Source organism: Vulpes lagopus, chromosome 12 (genome assembly GCF_018345385.1).
Source record: "Vulpes lagopus strain Blue_001 chromosome 12, ASM1834538v1, whole genome shotgun sequence".
NCBI lineage: Eukaryota > Metazoa > Chordata > Mammalia > Carnivora > Canidae > Vulpes > Vulpes lagopus.
In genome coordinates this window covers 60505880-60530491 of record NC_054835.1, presented here as the reverse complement: position 1 = coordinate 60530491, position 24612 = coordinate 60505880, and the positions used below count along the sequence as shown (strand labels likewise).

Sequence of the window (24612 nt, the reverse complement as noted above, 5' to 3'; positions counted from 1 at the left end):
CTCTATCCTTGTGTACGTTTTACTGCTGTTTATCGCAAAACCGTATAATGTGTTATCGTTATTTTTTAATTTTTGTTTATTTATCCATAAGAGACCCAGAGAGAGAGACAGAGGCAGAGACCCAGGCAGAGGGAGAAGCAGGCTCCACGCAGGGAGCCCGACGCGGGACTCGATCCCGGGACCCCGGGGTCACGCCCTGGGCTGCGGGCGGCGCTGAACCGCCGAGCCACCGAGCCACCAGGGCTGCCCTGTATTGTTATTATTTTCGCTGTTTTCAACCAATAAGAAGTCTCTTACACTTAATTTACATGGTTCCCGGGGAGGAGCCTCTCCCTGCGTTTGGGGCTCTGGGCCCGGCTGCTCGCGAGGGGCGCGGTGGGGCGCGGGCGCCGCTGGGAGCCGCACCGCCGTCCCGCGTGGGCTGCCCTCGGGACCCCCCGCCCCAGGCCCCGCCCCTCCGCGCAGGCCCCGCCCCCGCCGCGGCCCCGCCCCGCGCACGTGACATTCTCGGCGCTCCCCCGCCGCCCTGGCCGGGCCCAGGTGGATGCGCTCGGCGCTCCGCGGCTTCCTGGCTGCGCGCGCACGCACGTCCGCCCCTCGCTTCCGGCGCGGCGGCCTCCGCCGGACAGACGGGACCGGGCGCCCGGCCTCCCCGAGGGCATGCGGCGCTGAGGGGCGGCGGACCTCCGCGGCGGCGCCATGAACCTCCTGCCGTGCAACCCGCACGGCAACGGGCTGCTCTACGCCGGCTTCAACCAGGACCACGGTGAGGGCGCCCCTGCGCGCGCCCGAGCCCCGACCCGGGCTCTTCCGGAGCCTCAGTCCCCGCCCGGCCCGGCCGCTCCCTCGGTGCCCGCCGACCCCGGCCGGGCCCGCCCCCGACGCCCCGGACCCGACCCGGCCGCTCCCCCGACGCCCCCCGACGCCCCCCGACCCCGGCTGGGCCCGTCCCCGACGCCTCCGACCCGACCCGAGTCCTCCCCCAACGCCCCCGACCCCGACCCGGCCGCTCCCCGGACGACCCCGTCCCCGGACGACCCCGACCCCGGCCGGGCCCGTCCCCGACGCCCCCGACCCCGACCCGGCCGCTCCCCGGACGACCCCGACCCCGGCCGGGCCCGTCCCCGACGCCCCGGACCCGACCCGAGTCCTCCCCCGACGCCCCCCGACCCCGGCCGGGCCCGCCCCCGACGCCCCCGACCCGGCCGCTTCCCCGACGCCCCCCGACCCCGGCCGGGCCCGCCCCCGACGCCCCCGACCCGACCCGGCCGCTCCTCGGACGCCCCCGACCCGACCCGAGTCCTCCCCCGACGCCCCCCGCCCCGACCCGGCCGCCCCCCGCCCCGCCCCCCGGCGCCGCCCCCACCCGGGGCGAGCCCGCGCTCCTTCCGGGAGCCGCACCCTCCGGGGCAGCCCGGCCCTCGGCCCTCGGCTCGCCCCCGCCGCGTGTGCCGGGTCGGCGGAGGCTCCGCTCTCGGGGGCTCGGCTGCACCGCGTCGGAGGCGGCCCGAGGCGGCCCGGCCGCTGTAGCCCCGGCGCCGGCGGCGTCCTGAGCGGCCCCGAGCCCGCCGGCGCTTCTTCTCTCGCTGCGTGAAGTCGGCGGCGCCAAGGGCCGCCCCGGTGAGGGCACCTCCGGGAAGGGCTTGCGGCCGCCGAGGCCCGGGTGATGCAAGCGGAAGGCCCGCGGGGGCGGCGGCTCGGGAGCTTCGCGGCGTTGGCGGAGCCGACGGTGCTCGGTGCTCGGCGTCGCGGGCTGCCTGCGGGGGCCACACCTGCCCGGGCGCTGACCGCGGGGCCCCGCGGGGCTGGGGCGGGGCGGGGCGGGCCGCGGGGGCCGCGGGGACACGCGCTTGCCGGGGCAGCAGGAGTGGGGCCGACCGTGCTGGGGTCTGACGCGCAGAGGAGGCCCGCGTGAGAGATCCCTTTAAGGAGTTAACGGCGGCGTAACGAATCCCTAAGAAGTAGGTGTGCGGGGCGCCGGGCATCGGTGAAGGGTCTGCCTCCAGCTCCGGCCCCGATCCCACGACCCGCGGCCTGGGATTGAGTCACGCACCTGGCGCGCCGCTCGCTGGGGAGTCTGATCCGCCCCCGCCCCACGCCTCTCATGGATAAGTAGCATCTTTAAAAAAAAAATGGAAAGAGATGGCAGCCAAGTAGCAAAGGAGAGAAGTAACTATAAAACTGGTGGTACCTTTTGTGTTTACAAAAGTGAACAGCTGGGCCCCGGGCGGCTCGGGTGGAGCGTCTGCCTCCAGCTCAGGCGTGACCCCGGGGGCCGGCATCGAGTCCCACGTCGGGCTCCCCGCAGGGAGCCTGCTTCTCCCTCTGCCTGCGTCTCTGCCTCTCTCAGGAATAAATAAATGAAATCTAAAACAACAACAACAAAAAAAGTTCAGTGACTTGAACTCATTGAACGCAAGACGATCATTCTTAGACCTGCCTTGATCCTGAGGGAGGAATCTTCAAATTAAATTTCAGTATAGTGATCAGGGCTTGTAATGATGTGGATTAAGAAACCAGTGAAGTTTACGGTATTTTTACAAAGGTTCATCAAAGGTTGTTTTTTTTTAAAATGCAGTTGCGTAGGGCACCTGCGCAGCTTGGTCGGTGGGGCCTGTGAGTCTTGGCTTGGGCTCACGTAGGGGTCTCGGGTCGTGAGATCCATTGAAGCCTGCTTGGAATTCTCCTCTGAAAAAATAAATAAAATACAGCTGTGGCTCTTAAAAGGCTGTATTTCAATTGTCTGAAAAATCCCTTTCTGTAGGCCTAGCTCATTTCATTGTAACAAATTGTAAAGTTAATGTTTTTGAAGGAAAAAATATGCTTTTATACTTAACCTTCTGGTTACCCTTGGGTCAGTTCTCTATTCAACTTATGCTAGATTGTTGAATTTATTATATTTTGTTTTTACACATACGACTTTTAATTTCTACTCCGGATTTTTTAGATTTGAGAGAGAAAGTGTGTGTGAGAGAGTGTGTGCGTGTGCACACCAGGAGGGGGCCACAGAGGGCGAGGAGAACCCCAAGCCAGCTCCCTGCTGAGCAGGGATCCCTGTGGACAGGGAGCTTGATCTCATAACCTTGAGACCATGACCTAAGCTGAAACCAGGAGTCAGATGCTTAACCAACTGAGCCACCAGGCACCCTTCTACTCAGCATTTTTAATGCTCCTTGCAATTTTTGGCTTGAAGTCAGTGCTTTTTAAGAGTTTTTTAGTTGGAATATAGTTGACACATAGCATTACATTCATTTCAGGTATACAAGAAATGATTTTTGAAAAAACTGGCTCATAATTTTTAACATTTAAACTTTTATCTTCTAGAGAAAATTTGCGTGATGGTCTTCAAGACTCTTAAAAGTGTTGACATGTACATTTCTATAATTTGGCTCCCAATGTTCTTTCTAGCCCCTTGGGAAACTCAAATTTGAGTGTGTACCCTTTCTCCATATAGTTGCTTCTCGTCCCTGGATCAAGACCTGAGGCCACGGATTGCTATCCTTGGCCTGCTTCACTGTAGTTCCTGGGAGGGGGCGGTGGGCGGTGGGGGCTGGGGCAGGGGGTGGTGTAGTCGTGGTGTATTTGCACGTGGGCTCTATGTGAGGAGCCTGACAGGCACACCTCGGAGATACTGCAGGTTTGCTTCCAGACCACTGCAGTAAGGGGTGATCACAGGAAAGTCAGATGAATATCTTGATTTCCCAGGGCATGTACAAGTTACGTTTACACTATGCCATAGTCTGTTAAGTGGGCAGTGGCATTACGCGTAGAGAAAAACGCAGGGCAGCCCGGGTGGCTCAGCCTTCAGCCCAGGGCGTGCGATCCTGGAGACCTGGGATCAGGTCCCGCGTCGGGCTCCCTGCAGGGAGCCTGCTTCTCCCTCTGCCTGTGTCTCTGCCTCTCTCTGTGTCTCTCATGGATAAATAAATAAAATCTTAAAAAAAAATAAAAGAAAAATGTATATATACCTTAGTTTTTTAAAGATTTTATTTATTTGGGACACCTGGGGGGCTCAGTGGTGGAACATCTGCCTTTGGCTCAGGGCATGACCCTGGGGTCCCAGGATCCAGTCCCACATTGGAGGGAGCCTGCATGGAGCCTGCATGGAGCCTGCTTCTCCCTCTGCCTGTGTCTCTGCCTCTCTCTGTCTCTCATGGATGAATAAATCTTTAAAAATAAGAAATATTTTATTTATTTGAAGGAGAGATCACAGACAGGGAGAGTGGCAGAAGGAGAGGGAGAAGCCGATCCCCCCTGAGCAAGAAGCTTGACTCGATGTGGGGCTGGGGCTCTGGCTCTAACCCAGGACCCTGATACTGGGATGCCAGGATCATGATCTGAGCTGAAGGCAGATGCTGGGGGTTGCAGATGCTGGGTGACCCAACCGCTGCACATAACTTAATTAAAAATACTTCATTGCTGGCGCGCCTGGTGGCTCAGCCAGTTGAGCACCTGTCTTGGGCTCAGGTCATGGTCTCAGGGTCCTGGGATCCAGCCCTGCATCGGGCGCCCTGTTCGGGGAGCCTGCTCCTCCCTCCCTCTCCCTGCTGCTCCCCCTGCTGTGCTCTGTCTCTCACTCTGTCAGATGAGTAGGTAGGGTCTTTTTTTTTTTTTTTTTTTTTTAAGATTTTATTTATTTATTCATAGAGAGAGAGAGAGAGAGAGGCAGAGGGAGAAGCAGGCTCCATGCAGGGAGCCTGATGTGGGACTCGATCCCGGGTCTACAGGATCACACCCCAGGCTGCAGGCGGCGCCAAACCGCTGCGCCACCGGGGCTGCCCGAGTAGGTAGGGTCTTAAAGCTATTTCATCGCTAGAAGAACACTAGCCATCATCTGCGTCTCCATCGTAATCACTGATCACCAATCGTCGTAACAGAGCTAATAATGGAAAAGCTTGTCATCTTACTAGAGTTACCAGAACGCGACACAGAGACCTGAGTGAGCAGGTGCTGTGGGCGAGGGTGCTGATAGACGTAGTGGAGGCAGCGCTGCCAACCTTCAGTTAGGAAGACGCCAGGATCTGGGAAGCAGAATGACGCAAGGTGTGCCTGTCTGTGGGGCAAGCTCTGCCGTGATTCCAGCTAACCCGGGCTCCGTGGGGTCCCCAGCTTTGGGCGGGGCTTCCTCTGTGGGAAAAAGTTGGGTGAAGACAGCAAGGATGATGCCCAGCCTCTCTAGAGGGCGGTCGCCAACCTTGGATGTTTGCAATACCTTTCCTTCTACCTTTTATGGGAGTAGGCCATCCTTGACAGCACGCACGCCCTAAGTGTTGAGCTTGGCGAGTCTGCCAACCTGAAATCACCTTCCAGCAGCGGTCAGGTTAAGGAACCGAACCCACCTGGCCATCCTGTGCTCCGTCCAGTCACCGCCCCGCTGCCGTCTCACAGCGGTGTGCATTAGTTTTGCTTGTCTCTATTCTCGTGTCTGACTTTTTTCTTCAACATCACATTTGTGACACATTTTCCACACTGCTGAGGATCATTGTAGATCAATCTACCGTTGTAGGGTGAGGGGGCATTTGGGTGGGTTCCCAGTTTTTGGCTATTAGGACGTACTAGTGCAGCTGTGAACATTCTTATGCACGCCTTGGACGAACATGCCTTGTCACTTCTGCAGGGCATATGCACGTCGGGGTGGAGCTGACCACTGTCGTACCTCGCGCACACAGTGTCCCAGAGCCGTGGTAGTGGTTTGCAGTCCACCAGCGGGTTGAGAGGTCCCAGGCCTCTAAATGTACTGTATATTTGTCATGTTCACCATCTTGGCCTTTTGGGTGGACGTTAATTGGACCATTAACAACCTGGTGTGTGACTATGACGGATTTAAAGCTTAGGCTTGTTGACAGGTGGGAGGAGGTCGTGGGAGGCCTCAGGCCACCTCTGAAAGGCCGCACTGCAGCAGCCCTTTACTCCCCTGCCCCGGTTTGCTGTGTCCACACTTGCTGGGATTGCTGGCTCGCAGCTGTCCTCTGGGAGGCCTGGGCTTTCCTGTTCTGTCATTGCCTTTCCAGATCTTGGTGTATGACACACAGCACTGGAGAGACATGTTCGGAGTGGGAAAGCCAGTGGTGAGTGTTAGCTAGAGGCAGGTGTTAAGGGAAGCGTGTGGCGGTGGAAGGGCTTGTGGAGGTAGCTGGTGAGCCCCTCCCGGAATTAGTGTTTGGGCAGAGCTGGTCTTCAGCAATGCCAGAGAACGACCCTGCAGGAGGAAGCTGGAGTGATTCCAAAGGCTCTTTTTCAAGTTAGATGACCGAAAGTGTTGTGCTGGGTTATGCACGTCGTGTGATAGCAGCCCTGGGAGGGTAGTTGTGGCGAGAGCAGACCACGTCCGTGTGGTCAGAGCATCTGCAAGGGGCTTAGGAAAGGCAGCTTTCTCCAGTCCCCTTGTTTTTGCCATTTTGGGCCTGGGGTCCTTAGCTGAGATCTCACTGCAGTGATTAACGTGTCTCTCTCACACTTTAGGATGCTTTGCATGTGGGATGGAAAACGGATTCCGAGTCTACAACACCGATCCGCTTAAAGAAAAAGAGAAACAAGGTAAGAGTAGGTGACATTTCACGGTGTCTCCCTTTTTGCAGCCCTCAAAGAATCTGCATTTTATCTCATGTTTGGCAGAGCGGAGGGGTGGGTGGGGTGCTGGTTTTGAGAATTAAATAGGAGGTTCATGGCCCTCTGCCCCCCTGGACGGGGTGGGGGTGCAGGGGTGGTCCAGATGGCACGGCCCAACTCTGATTGCTCTGGTGGGTGTGAACCTTGAAGCGTCGTGTGTGTTTGCCCCGTCTTCAGGTCTCGCTGGTTGCAGTGGGAGAACACGGTGTAGTTGTTGCGGGCCATTCTCTGTCCCTGCTGAACAGGAGGGCGTAGAGAACTCAAGTAATGGGTTTAATAGAGTATATGGGACTCTTGACCCTTGATAAATGACTGCTTAGAAAATACTATTTGTAACAGTAAGTGTTTTTAAATTTTTTTAAAAAATATTTTATTTATTCATGAGACACAGAGAGAGAGAGAGAGAGAGGCAGAGACATAGGCAGAGGGAGAAGCAGGCTCCATGCAGGAAGCCCGATACAGGACTTGATCCCAGGATCCTGGGGTCACGCCCTGGGCCGAAGGCAGATGCTCAACCGCTGAGCCACCCGGGCTGCCCTGTAGCCATGAATTATAGTGGCTTCTGTTTACATATTTCAGTGTTTTAAGTTATGTTTTTGTGGAATACAAGTTTTCAAAAGCTTCTTAGGTGAAGTCAGGACTTCTGTATACTAATATAATGGTGGGCTTTTTTGCCATTTGACAGGAAAAAGTGGTAAATTTTGCAGGTAGAATTTTTCCAATTTATTTTTCTCCTAATATATTTTTCTTAAGCTTTTGGTGTCTCCTACGCTTTACTTGATTGGAGAATCAAGCTCTGTCAACAGATGAACAAATCTCAGATCAAAGAAAATGAGAAACATCCTTTTTCTTCCTACAGTTGTGGTTTTCGTTTTAATTCAGTGCACAAGTTATATTTTCTGAGTGGAACTGTTTCTTGTCTGTAGGAGGTAGTTACTGCATCCACTAAACAGCCCCCTTTCATTATCACAACTAATAATCCAGCTTCAGGGATTTTCAGAAATCTTTCTGACCGTGGCCGTGGCTTGTAAGACAGTGGTGCTTTCCACCTAGGACTTGACTTTGTGGGCTCAGCTGTACAACTTCCATTATCAGAGAAAGACGGCGCAGGGACTAGTTCAGGGCTCAGGTTCTAGGCCCACACTGTTGAGCGGAATCTGGCTCTATCCCTCACCAGCTGCTGTGTGACGTGGGGCGGCAAGTTCCTCACCTCCCCTGGGCCCCGCGCCTTGCGGGAAATGAAGGTGATACCTGTCTACCTCCCAAGATTAGTGTGACGATCAATGAATTAGGTGCTCAAAACACGTAGGTTGGTGCCTGGCACGCTCTTAGGTGCTGTGTAAGCTCGTGCCTTCCTGCTCTGTCAGCGGCCCTGCGCTCTTACAGGGCACGGGTCATGGTGGGAGTCTCCTATCAGTCTTCTAAGTATCTGACTTTTATTTTTTGGTTGCTTAGTGAATTAAGACAACTCTGCTTTATATAGATAAATAGTTACAAAATACTTTGAAACAATTTGACTTGTAAATTCCAGGATACTTTTTACTTAAAGTGCTCCAGAAGCTTAGGAGTTACAGGCTTAGTTTTAGTTTGAATCATTAGCAGTATATTGACAGCTATTTCCTAATTACTGAAATGTTTATAACAAATTCAGGATTTTTTCTAAAAATACGTTAGTCAAGAAGCTTTAAAAGTCTGAGTTCCAGGGCAGCCCAGGTGGCTCAGCGGTTTAGCGCCACCTTCAGCCCAGGGCGTGATCCTGGAGACCTGGGATCGAGTCCCGCGTCGGGCTCCCTGCATGGAACCTGCTTCTCCCTCTGCCTGTGTCTCTGCCTCTCTCATGTATAAATTTAAAAAATCATAACAAAGAAAAAGTTCCAGAAAGGTTTGCCATTGTCACACTGAGGGCAAGTACTGTCCTCCTGCTGCTCAGCTGAACTGTGTCTGTGTCTGGAGCAGGCTTTCCCTCAGCTTAGCTCGGAGTGAGTTTGAAAAGGATCCTGGTGGGGCCACGCTGTGCTTTTTGATGGTGTATCTGGAGAAGTCCATGCCTATGCACTGTACTTGGTCTGCTGTTACATTTCTGGCAACTGACAACTGGACGCAACACAGCCTGGACCTTGTTCCTGTTTTATCTCGGCGCTTTGTGTTTCCTAAATGAGGAGGAAGGAAGTGTGCCTGCACTTCAGCAATCACCCCCAGATCTGGGCTGTCGGCCCTGTTGTCTCCAGTGTGACTGTGGCACTGAGTAGATGTGATTGGCCGTGAACTGCCTCTTGCAGTTGTGCCCGCCGCTGGCAGGGACTGGAAGCTATAGGAGCTGTTGGACCCTCCTAAGCATTGAGGGTCCTGGGTCTTATTCACACCTGAAGCGGTTGCAGCTCTGCTCCGCTCCAGGAAAGCCGTGGAGGCCCAGGGAGGACTGCCTGGCGTTCACGGTGATGCTGTGGGGCCCGAGTGTAGGACTCGGATTCACATCTGAGCATACACAAGACGGAAGGTTCAGGAATGATGCATTTGGATAGAATAATACCCAGTGATTATAGAAGTTAAGGAGTATTTTTTTAAAAAATTGTATTTATTATTTATGATAGTCACACACACACACAGAGAGAGAGAGAGAGAGAGAGAGAGGCAGAGACACAGGCAGAGGGAGAAGCAGGCTCCATGCCGGGAGCCCGACGCGGGACTCGATCCCGGGACTGCAGGATCACGCCCTGGGCTAAAGGCAGGCGCTGAACCGCTGAGCCACCCAGGGATCCCCAATAAGGAGTACTCGTTAAAAGTTAATTTCACCTTTTCATTTAGAAACAGCTCTTTTGTGGTGCACAGGTGATCAGAGCCTGCGTAGCCCACGCTCAGTGAGCGTACACAGCCTGCAAGGCGGGCAGAGGGGTTCGGAGGGGCTCCCGTTTTCCGAGTCCCTCACTTGTCCCTCCATGTGACCCGTGCTCTCCATGGGCTGTCGGCAGCCGTATGTGGGGAAGTAGCGAGGACACCGCAAGAAAGCACAGCATGTGACAGACAGGCGGTGCGCAGGTGAGGCCCGCCTGTTCCTGAGCCCGCGGGTGGTGACCGGTGCCTTCCCGTGTCGAGTGCTGCCCTGGGGCAGAGGACAGTGACGAACAAGATGGGCAGGGTCCTTGGTGACACACCCAAGTATCTAGAAATAAGAGGTGACCTGTTGTGCACAATTCCTGATGTCACCCAGTCCAGCAGCCTACCTGAGGTGACCGTGTGCTGGGGCCTTAATCCTCGTTTGTCTGACGTCCCAGAGGTTCACCTGGACTTCGTGCTCGTGCGCTCACCCGGCGTGTCCGAGATGAAGGGACCAGAGAGCGATGAGAGAAGCCTGCAAGGTGGGGGGCGTGAGCTGTCATGAGGGGTGGCGGTAGCGCGTCAGCGTGCAGCCAGGCGGAGGCTGCCGAGAAGCGGACCATGGCATGGCCTGTTTTACGGCCTTTTTTATTTTTAATTTTTTAAAGATTTTATTTATTTATGAGAGACAGAGTCAGGGACCCAGGCAGAGGGAGAGGCAGGCTCCCTGCGCAGAGCCCGATGCGGGACTTGTCCCAGGCCCCAGGGTCACGACCTGGGCCCAAGGTGGCCACTCAGCACTGAGCCCCCGGGTACCCCGTGTTTCGTGGCCTCAGTGGTACAGTTCAAGTTGGTAGAATCTTTTTGTAGGGTGATTTGGCAAAATGTGTTTCACTACGGACACACATACTGTTGGATTCACCAATTATACCCAGAGGATTTTATCTGAGAGAAAAAATTGGAAGTTACTAGATGTTTGTATAAAGATATTATTGTTGATCCTGAACAACACAGGAATTAGGGGCAGTCACACTCTGCTCTCCCCACTCTACAGTCAAAAATCCATGTATGGGGCAGCCCAGGTGGCTCAAGCGGTTTAGCGCCACCTTCGGCCCAGGGCCTGATCCTGGAGACCCGGGATCGAGTCTCACGTCGGGCTCCTTCCATGGCGCCTGCTTCTCCCTCTGCTTGTGTCTCTTTTTCTCTCTCCTCTCTCTGTATTCTCAGAGATAAATAAATAAAATCTTTAAAAAAAAAAAAAAAGAAAGAAAATCCATGTGTGACTTTTTTTTTTTAAGATTTATTTCTGAGAGAGAGAGAGAGAGAGAGAGCGCGCTGGAGAGAGAGCACGGGCATGAGCAGGGGGCAGGAGAGATGGAGCCAGAGAAGCAGACTCTGCTGAGCAGGGAGCCTGACATGGGACTTGATCCCAGGACCCCAAGATCATGACCTGAGCCAAAGCCAGATGCCCAACTACTGAGCCCCCCAGGCGCCCCCATATATGACTTTTGGGTCCCCCAAAACTTAACTGCTTATAGTATACTGTTGACCAGAAGCTTTTTATCAGTAGCAGTCAGTTAACATGTGTTTTGTTTTTTATACGTATTATATACCGTATTCATACAATGAAGTAAGCTCAGGAGAAGGAAACAGTATTAAAATCATAAGAGAAAACACATTTACAGTATCAGACTGTGTTTATTCAAAAAAAATCTGCATATAATTTGACCTGTGCAGTTCACTCCCGTGTCACTCAGGGTCAAGTGGATTGTCAGTCCTTTCTAGCGTTTCTACTAGGCCGTGAATTTTGCATTTCTCACTGAGTGAGCTGATGAACTTTGGAATCATCTCGAATAATCGTGACTGATCTGTTAATTTCTGACTTTCAGAGGTTTTGCTTTCTCTCTTGCCCTTTGCCGTGCCCTCCCTGTGCCAGGAGCTCTGGTCATTTCTCGCCAGAGCTGGGGAGAGCAGCGTGGGCTGGTCCTCCTCTGCCACAGAAACCTTCCAGAGTGGGGTTTGTCTCTCTGAACCCTAAACTTCTCACCAGGTTCCTGTTGCCTTCCCTGAGCAAGGGTTGTTGGTCTTCCTTTTGTCGTGGAGGACATCTGAAAATCTGCTGATGTTTTCTTCTTAACGTAATTCATGAATACTTTTTGAGCATTTCAGACCAGTGAAAGGTGTTTTAAATGATAAACTCAAAAAAAAAAAGTTATAAACCCTGCTTTTACATTGAAGCTTTTTTTTTTTTAAGAATTTATTTATTTATTGATGAGAGAGAGAGAGAGAGAGGCAGAGACACAGGCAGAGGGAGAAGCAGGCTCCATGCAGGGAGCCCGATGCGGGACTCGATCCCGGGACTCCAGGATCACACCCCGGGCTGCAGGCGGCGCTACACCGCTGAGCCACTCGGGCTGCCCTGGTCCATTGGCTTCTTAGGGTGCTGTGGGCTTCGCATTTATACCTGGAAACACGGCTCATGAGGATGGGCTGCTAAGGGAAGTGCAAGCCCACAGCTCTTTCTCTTGCCCGGCCACCCAGCAGTGTCCTTGCTGATGGGAGTCAGGTGTAGATGGCTGATAAAGTCAAATGCTGAGTGTTACGTTTCCCATTTTTTCCTGTATTTGAATTGTAAAATATACATGCTAACTTTTTTTTTTTCAATATCATTTCAGAATTTCTGGAAGGAGGAGTTGGCCATGTTGAAATGTTATTTCGCTGCAACTATTTAGCTTTAGTCGGTGGTGGGAAAAAGCCGAAATACCCCCCCAACAAAGGTAAAGTGACAGTGTGCTTAATGATCATGCCTCATGTGTTGTAATGTCGGGAACTTTTTAGAGCATCTGGGGTTTGCGGCTCCATTTGCTCTTCCCTGGTAGCCCTGTGGAGCGTGAAGGACTAGTCACCAACAGGAGGCATCTGGAGAGAGAGGCTTGATTCTGCTGTTCCCGGGAGTGTGTATGGCAAGGGTCACTTGCTTCTATTGACGTAAAGCACGTGCTTTTCAGTGAATGTTGGCCAAACAGGGGGCACGCCGTGCCTGTGGACCCGGTTTTGTTCTGCGTATTCAGCTGTGGGTTGGTATCATAAATGTTAAGGGGTTCGTTTTAAAGCGAGGTATGGGAAGGTTCTTCTTCCTACAAAGAGGCGCTGAGTTGCAGGAGCATCGCTTTGATCGCCACATAGAACAGAACCACACTGCTCTAGGTGTAAGAGCACTTTTGGTATGTGCGTGCAGGTCTGTGTGTGTTCAGAGATCGCGATGTAAGAGGTCTGGCTTTTAAAGTAGGGGAGAAACAGAGACTACCCACCACAGTTGTGTCCTTCCTGCCTTTAGACCCAGGAATCTCTCGGGGGAAGAGAAAGGAGGGCAGGACAGCGGAAGGGGTGGTAGGGGGATTGGGGCGGTGGGTGAGGACTTTGGGTACAGAGGAGGTGGAATCAGGAAAGCAGCCCGTCCTGGCTTAGGAATGTTCTCGTCTAGAAGCAGTGTGGTGGACACGGCCGCCCTTACTCACAGGAAGGGGTAGGGAGAGGAGCGAGTGGCAAGTGCTGGTGACCTGGCAGCCCTGGAGGACTGTGGGGTCGAGCCCACTGCTGATGGTTCCTGAGCAGGTGGGAGGGGGTGGAGTGCTCTCTTTCCAGCTTCGGCAGGAGGAGAAGGTTCCGGGAGGTGCCGTGGGTGTGAGCGCGAGCTGGAGGTCTCCTGGAGACCACCTGGGGTGCACGACCGTGGCAGGCTCTGCGGCCCCGGCTCAGAGCTGTCGGGAGCCCCGTGGAGGGCGTGAGTGGGGTGGGGAGCAGAGCTGCTCACAGGGGTGAGCCCGGGGGAGCAGAGCCTGTGGCTTGGGAGTCCTGAGAAAGGCCATCCCGACGTGACATGGAAGCCGGTGTACTCGGGGTGCAGGGAGGGGTCACTGTGGAATAGAGGTTACTTTAGGGGCATCTGGGGGGCTGGACGTTCAGCTCTTGACCTCAGAGTTGTGGGTTCAAGCCCGGCATGGAGCCGCCTCAGAATTCCTCCCCCTGGCACCTGCGGGGTCGGTGTTTGCCTTGCCGTGAAGCGTGTTACTGCTCACGGAGGAGGAAAGAGAGGGCGGAGCCCGGCCCTCCCGTGGCACCAGGGGGTGGGCCACCCTGGGGTCTCCTTCACCTGTCACCTTTGTTCTCTGTTACAAAAAAACCCAAGAAGTTAACGTCTCAGAAAATTTACAGACTTAGATGAAAGCCATTTTCTAACAAATTTTGAGTTAAACCTAAATTTATTTCTTGTAAAAGAATACTAAAGGCAGTTTTAAAAATCAGCTTGGTTTGTTTAAGCTTTTATGAGATTAAGGTTTTTTTCAATATCAAAATTGTTGAATTGACTTTTAATACTTTAGTAATTGCAGATAATAAGATCCACAGCGTTGACACGTGAAGAAGCTGGTGTTTGGTTTATGAAAGAGTTAAAATGAGACTGGAGATGGGTGGTCGCCGTGCGAGCAGGCGAGCAGGCCGGCTGCTCGGAGCCGAGAGGCCTCCTGATTCAGGCAGGAGCTTAGAGTTGCACAGGACGGAGAGTTCCAGAACTAGGGGACGCACCTGCTGTCAGGAACTGTTACAAGGCAGACCTGCCAAATCCCGGGCAGTACACAGAACCTCCAGCCACGGGGCCCGCGGGAGGCCGACGGTGACCCCGGGTCCGTGGATTTTTCTCACTGCCTGGGGCATTGCATCTGGTCACTTTCCTTTTGTGAGTGAAATTTTGTGCTGCTGGCTCTGGGGATCCGTCATGCTGTTTCCAGAAGTTTCTAAAAAGAGTTTACTCGTATTTGTGACACTTGACGTGGCTCATCTTTGGGACCCTGGCTGGATTGGGCCAGTTTACCTTTGCTTGAATTGCAGACTTGGCGTTAGGTTGCGGGGCCAGGGCAGTGTACTTGGGGGCTGTGTGCGAATCCTCTGCCTGCGAGGTGGTGATCTCAGCGAGGGGGCTGCGGGCGGACTGCCCCCACCCACCCCCTGCGCCCCCACCCCCAGGGGAGCCCACTTTGGGGATTTGTGAACGAAGAGACTTAGCAAACAGGGACGGTGTTTTGAAGGGGTAAGGACAGAAGCCTCTGCTCCATATTTGAGTGGTTATAAATTTTTACCTTCTCAGTAGTAAATTTTATAAAAGTTTGGTAGTTCTCCTAGGTACTGTGATCTTTTGATTTCAAATTGAGGTCCCGGAGTCCATTCTGGCAGAACTTGCCCCGAATCCCACCTCCAGGACTCTTGTTGGTCATGGGGCCGGGACCCCTGGGGACCGTGTGCCGCCCGGCCCACGACGGAGGCAGTGTCCCTCCCTCACGCTCTTCCCGGACAGCTCTGCGAGACGAGGCAGGGGTCGGGGTCCAGACGGCCCGTGCCTCATCCCCCTGCGCGCTCCGGCCCTCCTCATCCTCGGGGGTCATCTGTAATGTTCTCAGCCCTTGGGACGCAAACCACTGATGTTTCGTGGACCACATGAGTGTGCGCAGCAGAATGCGACTGAGGAGAGTGAGGACCGTCGGGCGGGGTCGAGAGAAACCCCCAGCCCTGGTTCTTTATCCACGGAAACGGAAGCCTCTCTTCTCTGGGTCCAAGGGTGTCTCCAGCTTGCTTTGGGTTCAGGCGGGTGGAAGCCAGGAAAGGGGGCTGGGGAGAAGTTCGCCTGGAAACTAGGCAAGGTGGGCAGCATGAGGAGGGGGTGCATGTGCGTGTGGGTTGCGGGGTGGGGGGGAGAGAGCGTCGGCGGGGGTGGTGGGAGGGAGCAGGTGAGCACCCCGCCGCCAGCCACTGCGTTGGGCGGGGTGCAGTCCCCTGCCCCCCCACTCTGAGCCTGGGCGCCGGGAGATCCACAGCTCCGCGGAGGTCAGGACCGTTCCGCGAGGCCCCCGCCCATGAGTTCTCTCTGAAATTTCAGTGATGATCTGGGATGACCTGAAGAAGAAGACTGTCATTGAAATAGAGTTTTCTACAGAAGTCAAGGCCGTCAAGCTGCGGCGAGATCGGTAGGTTTGCCATCTCCGTTTTGAAAGTGGGAATAGCCTCTTTCGCTCAAGACGGCTGAAATACTTGAGGAAAAAACGTGTTTGGGAAAATCGTGTCTTCAAATGTGATGATTGTAGTGATAAGCCAAAGGACGTGGGGTTCTCTGTGTTGCTGCGGGGGAGGCCTGAATTCTAGGGGCTTCCACGGATGGTTGGGAAGCAGTGGCTGTGCCTGGCCGCGGCCCGGGGGTGCTCAGTCCTTCCCAGGACAGTCCCCGTCCCACAGGCTCCCACTGAGGACGCAGGGCTGAGCCGCCCCTCGGTCCAGCGTTTCCACACGCTGCCTCAAAAACTGTTACCTGTGGGGCAGCCGCTCTTTCTGCTCACGGGTCCTGTCCCAATGCTTTAATAAAACCACCATTTTGCACCAAAAAACCCCCAAACTGTTACAAGTTGGAAGATGAAGATTTGGAGACTCCTCGCGGAGATGGTGGCTTTGCTGTCACCTGCTGAGAGTACGGGCCTCTCGCAGCCACCACCGTCATGGTGTTGAGGAGGACACAGAAGTCTTTCCTAGTAGGTTGAGCAAGATAGTTTCATTAGATTGGATTTTATTTATTTATTTATTTTTTTAGATTGGATTTTAGTTTGGTGTGATGCATATCGACGCTCCGCTACGGAAGGGGCGGAGCCGAGCAGGGTGCCTGTGAACAGGGAACTGTCACACCTGCCTTCTTGGGTAGCTTGTGACTTGCAGTAATGTCCTTGGTAGGGCCCCAACAATGCAGAGGCGGGGGCCATGTCCAAGGACCTGGCCGTTCCCAGCGTTTCTAAAGTATCCAGACGTGGCTCCGGTGGATAAATAACTCCTGCCCCGTGTATTCTATTTGGTTCTTAGTCTGGGTGAAATATTTGATGAGAATGTCCTTAAACCTCCGAGAGATCTGTTAGGCAGCCTGCGCCCAGGGGCCCAGGGGAGAGGCCCTCGTCCACCAGCGCCCGCCACACCCCGGGGCTCACGGGTGACCTGCGCCAGAGACGTCGCCGGCACAGGGCTCTGGTTCGAGAATGGTCCTGTCTGTGCTGTTTGGACTCTCTAAGTTTCAAAATTATAAGAACAAAAATCACAAAAGTCTGGAGTTTCGCTTTGGGGAATAGGAATTCTGATTGTGTTTTTTTTTTTCTTTCCAGAATCGTGGTTGTTTTGGACTCAATGATCAAGGTGTTTACGTTCACACATAACCCCCATCAATTGCATGTGTTTGAAACCTGCTATAATCCTAAAGGTAAGACGCTCAGAGGAGGGACGACGGGACTGGCTCGTGGGGACGTATGCGGGGTGCCCTCTGCTGCGGCGGGTCTGCGAGTGGCCGGCGGTGGTGAGATGGTGACACGGGTCCTGAGGCGCGTGGGGCCCCTGACGGAGACCGGCTTCTCCGTTTCCCACGCACGCGCTTCCCTCGGTGCCCGCCGCCGCCTCCTGGGAAGCTCAGCCCGCTGGCACCTGGCCTGCCAGGCAGGGGCTGCGCCCTCCCCTCCCACCACCTTCGGGGGCCGGGTGGAGGGACGTCCCCGTCCCCCACCCCGGGCGGCGGCGGCTGTTCAGGAGCCCCTTGGGGGACCTCACAGTTGGGTGTTTTCACTGGGTTCTGAGGGGTTTCCTTTCCTTTTTCTTCCGGAGCCAGGATTGTATGTGACACTGTTCCCCATTGTAGCATCTTAATTTCTTTTTAAGATTTTTAGTGTTTTTCTTCTAGCTTTATTGAGCTGTAATATGCATAAAACTCACTCATTTTAAGTGTACGGATTGATAACCCGAAGTCTTGGTAAATGCCGTAAGCAGCCGCGTAACCTCCGCCTCAGTGGAGCCGAGTCCAGGCGGCCCCGTCCGCAGCGGCCCTCGAGTTTGGCCTTTTCGGGCCTGTTCGCGCCTTTCTCCTGGCTGACCGCTTCTTAGATTCCTCCGTGTGTCGTGTATTATTCTTTTCCTTGTTTTTATTGCGAAGTAATCGTGCGTGGTGTGGAGAGAGCGGACTGTTCATCCACTGCGGTGGTTTGACTGTTACGAACAGAAGTGGCCGCGAGTGTTCACAGACACGCCTGTGCGTGGAGGTGCCGTTTGATTTCTCTGGGGTGACTGCTGACGAGATCGTTCGTGTGCTGGGTCATACTGTGATGACGTGTCCACGTTTATAAAATACCTACAAAATGTTTTCCGAAGGGGCGGTGTCTTCTTGAACCCCCCTCGGGGATCTAGGAGAGCTGGGTCGCGGCAGGTCCCTGCCCAGCACTTGGTGTCACTCCGTTGCCTTGGCCGCTGCCGTGGCCGCAGGAATAGTACGCGCCTGGGCTTGAGTTTGCGTGTGTCTCTCAGGACTGGCGCCGACGAGCGGCTGGTCATGTGCTTGTTGCCATTCAAACGCCTCTTACGAAGTGTTTTCACATCTTCTCCCATTTTAACATTGTTTATCTTCTCAGTTGTGAGACTTCTGCGTGTGTTCTAGGTAAGGCCCTGGGTCTACTAGTTTTGCAGAGATTTTCACTTGGTCTGTGGTTTTTTGCAAAAAAGATATTTTCTTCTAGAAGCTTTAGATCTTCACTTAGGTCTTTAATCCTTTGTGTGTGTGTGTGTGTGTGTGTGTGTGTGTGGCGTGAGCAAAGGCCCAGATTTGAATTTTTCTTTATGAATATCCAGTTTCTAGTGCCATTTGTTAAGACTACTTTTTCTGCATTGAATTATCTTGGTACCTTTTTTTTCTGATCAGGTGAATAGAAGATTTTTCTGGACTTTTTATTCTGTTCCAGTGGTATGTCCTTTTGCCAGTACCATACTGCTTTGGTATCTGGAGCTTTAAAATAATTCTTAAAATCAGGCTGTGTAAGTCTTCCAATCTTTTTATTTTACAAAAAAATTTTAGTCATTCTAGGACTTCACCTTTCCTTATAACTTCTAGTGTCGACTTGTCTGTTTCTTCAGAAAGGCTGCAGAGACTTGAATTGTGACCACACAGACCCTGCGGGCGGATGAAGATTCTAGCCGTGACCGTAGTAGATCCGATCGGGTCACTCCTCCATCTGTCAGATCTTTGGTTTCCTTTTTGTACATCGTGTTACAGTGTCTTATACAGATGCTGTTAAATTTATTCCTAAGTATTTTGACTTTTTATGTAATTGTTAATGGAGTTTTTAGATTTCACAATTCTGTATTCTCAGTGGCTGGCACTGTGGAGGACATACATTTGACAAAATACATTCAAGAATAAGTTCAGGGACGCCTGGGTGGCTCAGTGGTTGAGCATCTGCCTTTGGCTCAGGGCGTGATCCTGGAGTCCCGGGATCAAGTCCCACGTCGGGCTCCCTGCATGGAGCCTGCTTCTCCCTCCGCCTGTGTCTCTGCCTCTCTCTGTGTCTCTCATGAATGAATGGTAAAATCTTTAAAAAAAAAAAAAGGGGGGGGGATCCCTGGGTGGCTCAGCGGTTTAGCGCCTGCCTTTGGCCCAGGGCGCGATCCTGGAGACCCGGGATCGAATCCCACGTCTGGCTCCCGGTGCGTGGAGCCTGCTTCTCCCTCTGCCTGTGTCTCTGCCTCTCTCTCTCTCTCTCTCTCTCTCTCTCTCTGTGTGACTATCATAAATAAATTAAAAAAAAAAAAAAAAGGTAAGTTCAGCAGGGCAGCCCGGGGGGCTTAGCGGTTCAGTGCTGCCTTCAGCCCAGGGTGTGACCCCGGGGTCCCGGAATCAAGTTCTGCATCGGGCTCCCCGCAGGGAGCCTGTTTATCCCTCCGCCTGTGTCTCTGCCTCTCTCTGTGTCTCTCAGGAATAAATAAATAAAATCTTATAAAAGAAAAATAAGTTCAGCAGATGTTTCCGATTATGAGGCTGTCTCACTGGAGTTAGCTTTGTTTCTTTTTTTTTGTTGTTGTTTTGTTTTTTTTAAAGATTTTATTTATTTATTTGTGAGAGACACAGGCAGAGAGAGAAGCAGGCTCCAGGCAGAGAGCCCGATGCAGGACTCGATCCCCGGTCTCCAGGATCACCCCCTGGGCCAAAGGCGGCGCTAAACCACTGAGCCCCCCGGGCGCCCCTGGAGTTAGCTTGGGTTGGTCCTCTCGTACCTTTTACAATGAAAAGATTGTGTGCGTCCGATATAAACGGAAACCCTTGGGGGCGCCTGGGGGGCTCAGTCAGTTAAGTGTCCAACTCTTGGTTTCGGCTAAGGTTGTGGTCTCAGGGTCAGGGCATCGAGCCCCACATCGGGCTCCACCCTCAGCAGGGAGTCTCTCTAGCTTCTCTCTCTCCTCCTCTCCTCTGCCCCCTGTCTGCTTGGGCACGTGTGCACGTGCTCTCTCTCTAGGAAAAATAAAATCTTTAAAAAAAAAAACAGAAAACCCATGTGTAAGTCTTATTTTTTTATTTTATTTTTTTGTGAGGTAGAGGGCAGAGGCTTGTAGACAGTCGTGAGTCCTTGATGGGTTTTTTCTCTGTCTCCGAGCAGGCCTCTGCGTCCTGTGCCCCAACAGTAACAACTCCCTCCTGGCCTTCCCGGGCACGCACACAGGCCACGTGCAGCTCGTGGACCTGGCCAGCACCGAGAAGCCGCCCGTGGACATTCCAGCCCACGAGGGCGTCCTCAGCTGCATTGCTCTTAACCTGCAGGGAACAAGAATCGCAACCGCATCTGAGAAAGTGAGTGCGTGTCCCTCCGTTGACAGAGCCGCGCCCCTGCCCCGCCGCCCTTGCTCTCGGGACGTACCGTGTGGGCCCCGCAGAAAGGCAGCCCTTCCTTGGGGGTTCTGACTCTTACGGGTTCCCACCTTCTCTTGGGAATCAAGTCAGAGTTGACTAGACCGTGGAAAAGTCCCGTTACTTGGGGAAAGCTCCTGTTTTTGGCAGCAGAATCACTGTTGCTTTTTGTAACCGGCCGTGGAGTTAGAGCAAAGATGGCGTTTCTCTAGACAGGCCTGACAGCCCCACAGGAACGTCCCCCCGGGCTGCGGGGCCCTCCTCGGCTTCTGCCTGGCCGTAGGGGCATGGGTCAGTGGGGGGCTGGCGCCCAGGGCTCTGGCTCCTGCCCGGTGCTGTTGGGCTGGAGAGCCACCCGCTTCTCGGGGACAGCGGAGGGAAAAGTTGAGCGTTAGATGATGGGCGGGAGTTTGGGAAGGGGTTGTACGGGCTAATGGGTTTGTGGGTGTGATATTCGTTTAAGAAAACTAAAAAATCGTGAATGATAATAAAACACTTCACTGTTTTTCAAAGGGGACCCTTATAAGAATATTTGATACTTCATCAGGGCATTTAATCCAGGAATTACGAAGAGGGTCTCAAGCCGCCAACATCTATTGGTAAGAGAGCCCACCGTTCCCCCGGGGCCATGGCTTTGGGTGGGCCGCGTGGGCAGGGCGCATGCGGCGGAGGGCGCGTCCGGGTCCCCACCTGCTGTGGGGGGTCAGGTGTGAGCCTGTTTTATCAGGACTAATTTTAAATTGTTACTGTGGGACTATGTCCACAAGGAGAAGGAATACGATTACCTGCCGTTGACCCATCGCCCTGCCTCGTGCTTGTCCTACTTGCCGTCTTCCTCCTCCTCACTGGCCTCCACCTGATTCTCCTGGGGTATTTTAAGGCAGACGCCACGGAACTCGTTAGCTCGTCTGTAATCAGTTGGGTGCCCTGTGAGACACCGCGGCCCGTGGGGTTTCGTCCTTCGCACCCGTGGCCTTGGCTGGTGCTTAGCAGCATTTGGGTCCGTGTGATAAACATGTGATTAATACGTGACTGTAGGGACTGTGCCTGTGGAGCCCTGTGGGGTCTCCGGTGTCTGCCCTCAGGGCCCCGGGGCCTCCGGGAGGGGTCCGCAGGGAGCCCCTCCCTCTCCCTGGCACCCACTCTACTGGAGGGTGGCTGCGTGGGCTGGCGAATGGGGGCGGTGGTGCTCGGGGTCCTAGGAATGCGAGGAGGCCAAGGTCAGGGGCCAGCTCACAGGCCGCTGCTGCGGGTGGGCGGCTCCTCTGTCCGCACGGAGGCACAGCTCCGTCTCGTGTCCCCGCAGCATTAACTTCAATCCGGACGCTTCCCTCATCTGCGTGTCCAGCGACCACGGCACCGTGCACATTTTTGCTGCCGAAGATCCAAAAAGGAATAAACAGTCTAGGTGGGTTTCCGGAGTTAACCGGCCTCGCCCCTCCTTCGGGCACACTGGGCGTGGGGTCACAGTCGGGTCTCGGTGCGCACTTGGCTGTGTGACGGTGAGGGCGGCGACCCTCGGGCAGCCCAGCCGCGGAGGCCGTGGGCCACGGTACGTGCTACCTGTAGCTTTATTACAAGGACACGGACGCGTGGTCCGTGTTACGTGCAGAAGAGACGGGAGTTGACCGTTTGTTACTGGCCGACGGGAGGGTCTGAGGTAAATGTGGGGAGTTGGTAGTGACGCAGGGAATTTCAGCTGCACGCGTGGGTGTCCCTCAGCCGCTCCTGGTCGGCGGCCACGGAGCGTGGCACGGGAACGGGCACGCCGGGCCTCCTTGCCGTCTGACGAGGGTCCGGTCCCCGTCCCGATCGCGGACCTGGGCCGGGCCCGCGCCCCTCGTGCCGCACTTGCCCAGTTCCTGTGAGCCCGCGTGAGCACTTCGGTTTTCCACGTGACGAGACCAATTGAAAGGACAGACTGTGGCCCGGCTCGGGCTGCGAGGGACCGGGCCCTCCCCGAGCCTCGGCCGTAACCGCCTTCTCTCCCTCCCCTAGTCTGGCCTCCGCCAGCTTCCTCCCAAAGTACTTCAGCTCCAAGTGGAGTTTCTCCAAGTTTCAGGTGCCCTCAGGCTCTCCGTGCATCTGTGCCTTTGGAACGGAGCCAAATGCCGTCATCGGTAAGTGGGGCCCACGGTGGCTGCCCCGTGCTCGCGCTCCCGGGCGGTGTCCCGCGTGGGGCCTGTGCGACCACAGGGGAGACACCAGCCCTGGCCCGGGGCGCCCCAGCAGCTCGTGGGTGCTTGGACTGATGACCCCATGGGGCTTCCCCACGTGTCAGTCGAACATGGGCGCCCCCAGAACGGTCGGGGCTCCCGGACGCCGTGGGCGCGGGGCGGGGCGGGGGCCCCCATCAGCCACACTCACTCTGGGCGGCCACCTGGGGCAAGGCCATTTCCGGGTGAGCGCGGCGCGGTCTGCTGTTGACCTCGTGCGGAGAAACGGGAGTGAAACGGTGTCCTTCTGTCTCAGCCATTTGCGCAGACGGCAGCTACTACAAGTTCCTATTCAACCCCAAGGGGGAGTGCATCCGGGACGTCTACGCGCAGTTTCTAGAAATGACCGATGACAAGCTGTGACTCTGCCGGGCGCGAGCAGCGCCCACGGCCGGCCACCCCAAGGCGTTGTGTGCCCGTCAGACTCTGGGGCGCTGCGGTGTCCGCGGGCCTCATGCTCACGGCGGAGGACCCCCGGGACCGCGCTCCTGAAGCCATCCTGCGGTTGCCTGTTTTCTGAGCAGGGCTTCCTGTTTCCAGTATTAAAGAAGGATCATCCTCCCGGCAGTGTAGACGCTCCCGTGGCTCTGAGCAGCCGGCCCGACTGCTGGCCTGTCACCCATAGTCCAGCTGTGACGCTCGCTTCCGTGCTTCCGCCGCCCCCGCCTGCGCCCCGTGCCCTGGGCGCTCCACACGCGGACTGCGCTGACACAGCGATGGACGCATTAAAATTTGTTTTGGCCGCACAGTCCATCATTTTCCCTGAGTCTGTCACGGGGGGTGAGCACGCGTGTCCGTGTTCGTCCTGACGGCCCCGGGTCTCCACGCGGGGCCACGGTACCAGCAGCCTTAGAACAGGAGGGAGGGGTTCCTTCTCCATCTGGACGTGAGCAACGACTCCGCCGTGCTGGGGAGCCCAGGGTGGCGCCCCCTGCGCCGCGACCCCGCCGTCCCCGAGCCTGTCGTCAGCCTCGCAGCAGCTGCCGGGGCGCCGTCCTGTCGGAGCTGCTGGAATCGGGGCAGAGGCCCGGTGCTCCGTGGGCTCGCCCCCGGGTTTCCGTCGTGCGTGGGGAGCAGAGCAGCGCGTAGCTCTTCAGACCAGCCCTCCGGAGGGCGGCACCCGACGGGGATGGAGGGGGGCCGGGCATCGGGCGCACAGGCCACGGCCGCGGGCAGTGCTGGGGCGAGAGGCCCGCCAGGACCTTTCCTGGCATTGGGCTGAGGCCGGTCATGGGCTCTGTGGTCTTAGTGCTCCCGGAGGGATATATTTGATTTTCTTAAATTCCTTTTAAAGAAACCGAGTTTCCCGGTTCTGGTTTCCGGTTGTGAACGTTGAAAGTCTGGGGCCGCAGCTGTCGTCCTGCCGGTTCTTTTACTGTCATGTAACCAACTCACTTTGTACGTGGATTTCAGTGTAAAGTCTGCATGTTCCTTTTGTGTGTATTTAATCATGAAATTTAATTTTGCACTTATTTGTAATGTTCCTTTTAAATAAAAGTGACTAATTTTGTTGTAGTCCGTATCTGTCGAGGGAAACAATTGTGTCTCACAAAACCGAACCCTAGTTTTGGGATCGGCCGCCCTGGGCCGCTGCACTGCGCGGGGAGCCGGGCTCCGTCGGGGGCGCCGGTCGGGGCTGGGGCGGGTGCGGCGGCCCAGGGCTCCTCGTTCACACGGTCCTGGTTTGTGTTTCCCCAAACACGTCGCACGCGTGGACACGGCACAGCTGTCGCCGCGGGCCCGCGTGGGGCCTGGGAGGCTGAGGCAGATGCGTGCCATGGCCGTGACCCGAGCGGCTCCCACGGGGCGGAGCGTGGCTGCCCCAACTGCTGACCCCCGGGGAAGGCCGCCCAGCAGGCTGTGTCCCTCCCGGGAGCCCCCCGCCCCGCGGCGTCACCAGGCTTCCCGGTGCCCCCGGGTCTCTGCACGGCCTCTGGTCGACCTCGGGAGCTGGGCCTGGAATCTCGACCCTCACAAGGGCCCGGCGGAGGCCGCGGGGTGGGGGCAGGGGGGCGCGCGGGGTCGTGGCGGGGGGCGCGCGGGGTCGTGGCGGGGAGGCGCGCGGGGTGGGGGCGGGGAGGCGCGCGGGGTCGTGGCGGGGAGGCGCGCGGGGTGGGGGCGGGGAGGCGCGCGGGGTGGGGGCGGGGGGCGCGCGGGGTCGTGGCGGGGGGCGCGCGGGGTGGGGGCGGGGAGGCGCGCGGGGTGGGGGCGGGGGGCGCGCGGGGTCGGGGCGGG

The 24612-nt window shown here is 55.7% G+C and overlaps 1 protein-coding gene across 2 annotated transcripts; it reads left to right on the top strand.

Annotated features, from left to right (window-relative positions):
- The first annotated feature begins 573 nt into the window (after positions 1-573).
- WDR45B (WD repeat domain 45B) lies at positions 574-23892 on the top strand. Of its 2 annotated transcripts, none has more exons than XM_041725959.1 (10): positions 574-766; positions 6463-6537; positions 12099-12200; positions 15353-15440; positions 16611-16705; positions 19914-20104; positions 20675-20760; positions 21468-21569; positions 22160-22281; positions 22634-23892. In XM_041725959.1, exons 1-10 carry the CDS (start codon positions 700-702, stop codon positions 22738-22740), a joined length of 1035 nt encoding a protein of 344 aa, XP_041581893.1. In that variant the 5' UTR covers positions 574-699; the 3' UTR covers positions 22741-23892. The 2 variants fall into 2 exon arrangements, with proteins under 2 accessions (XP_041581893.1, XP_041581894.1); XM_041725960.1 differs by lacking the exon at positions 574-766 and adding an exon at positions 5532-6068.
- The last annotated feature ends 720 nt before the right edge of the window (positions 23893-24612 follow it).

Bases quoted from the DNA above. Each gene is read 5' to 3' on its own strand.
- WDR45B (XM_041725959.1), top strand. From the start codon at position 700: ATGAACCTCCTGCCGTGCAACCCGCACGGCAACGGGCTGCTCTACGCC. The intron at 6,538-12,098 runs GTAAGAGTAGGT...ATATCATTTCAG, and splicing joins TAAAGAAAAAGAGAAACAAG to AATTTCTGGAAGGAGGAGTT. The intron at 20,761-21,467 runs GTAAGAGAGCCC...GTGTCCCCGCAG, and splicing joins CAAGCCGCCAACATCTATTG to CATTAACTTCAATCCGGACG.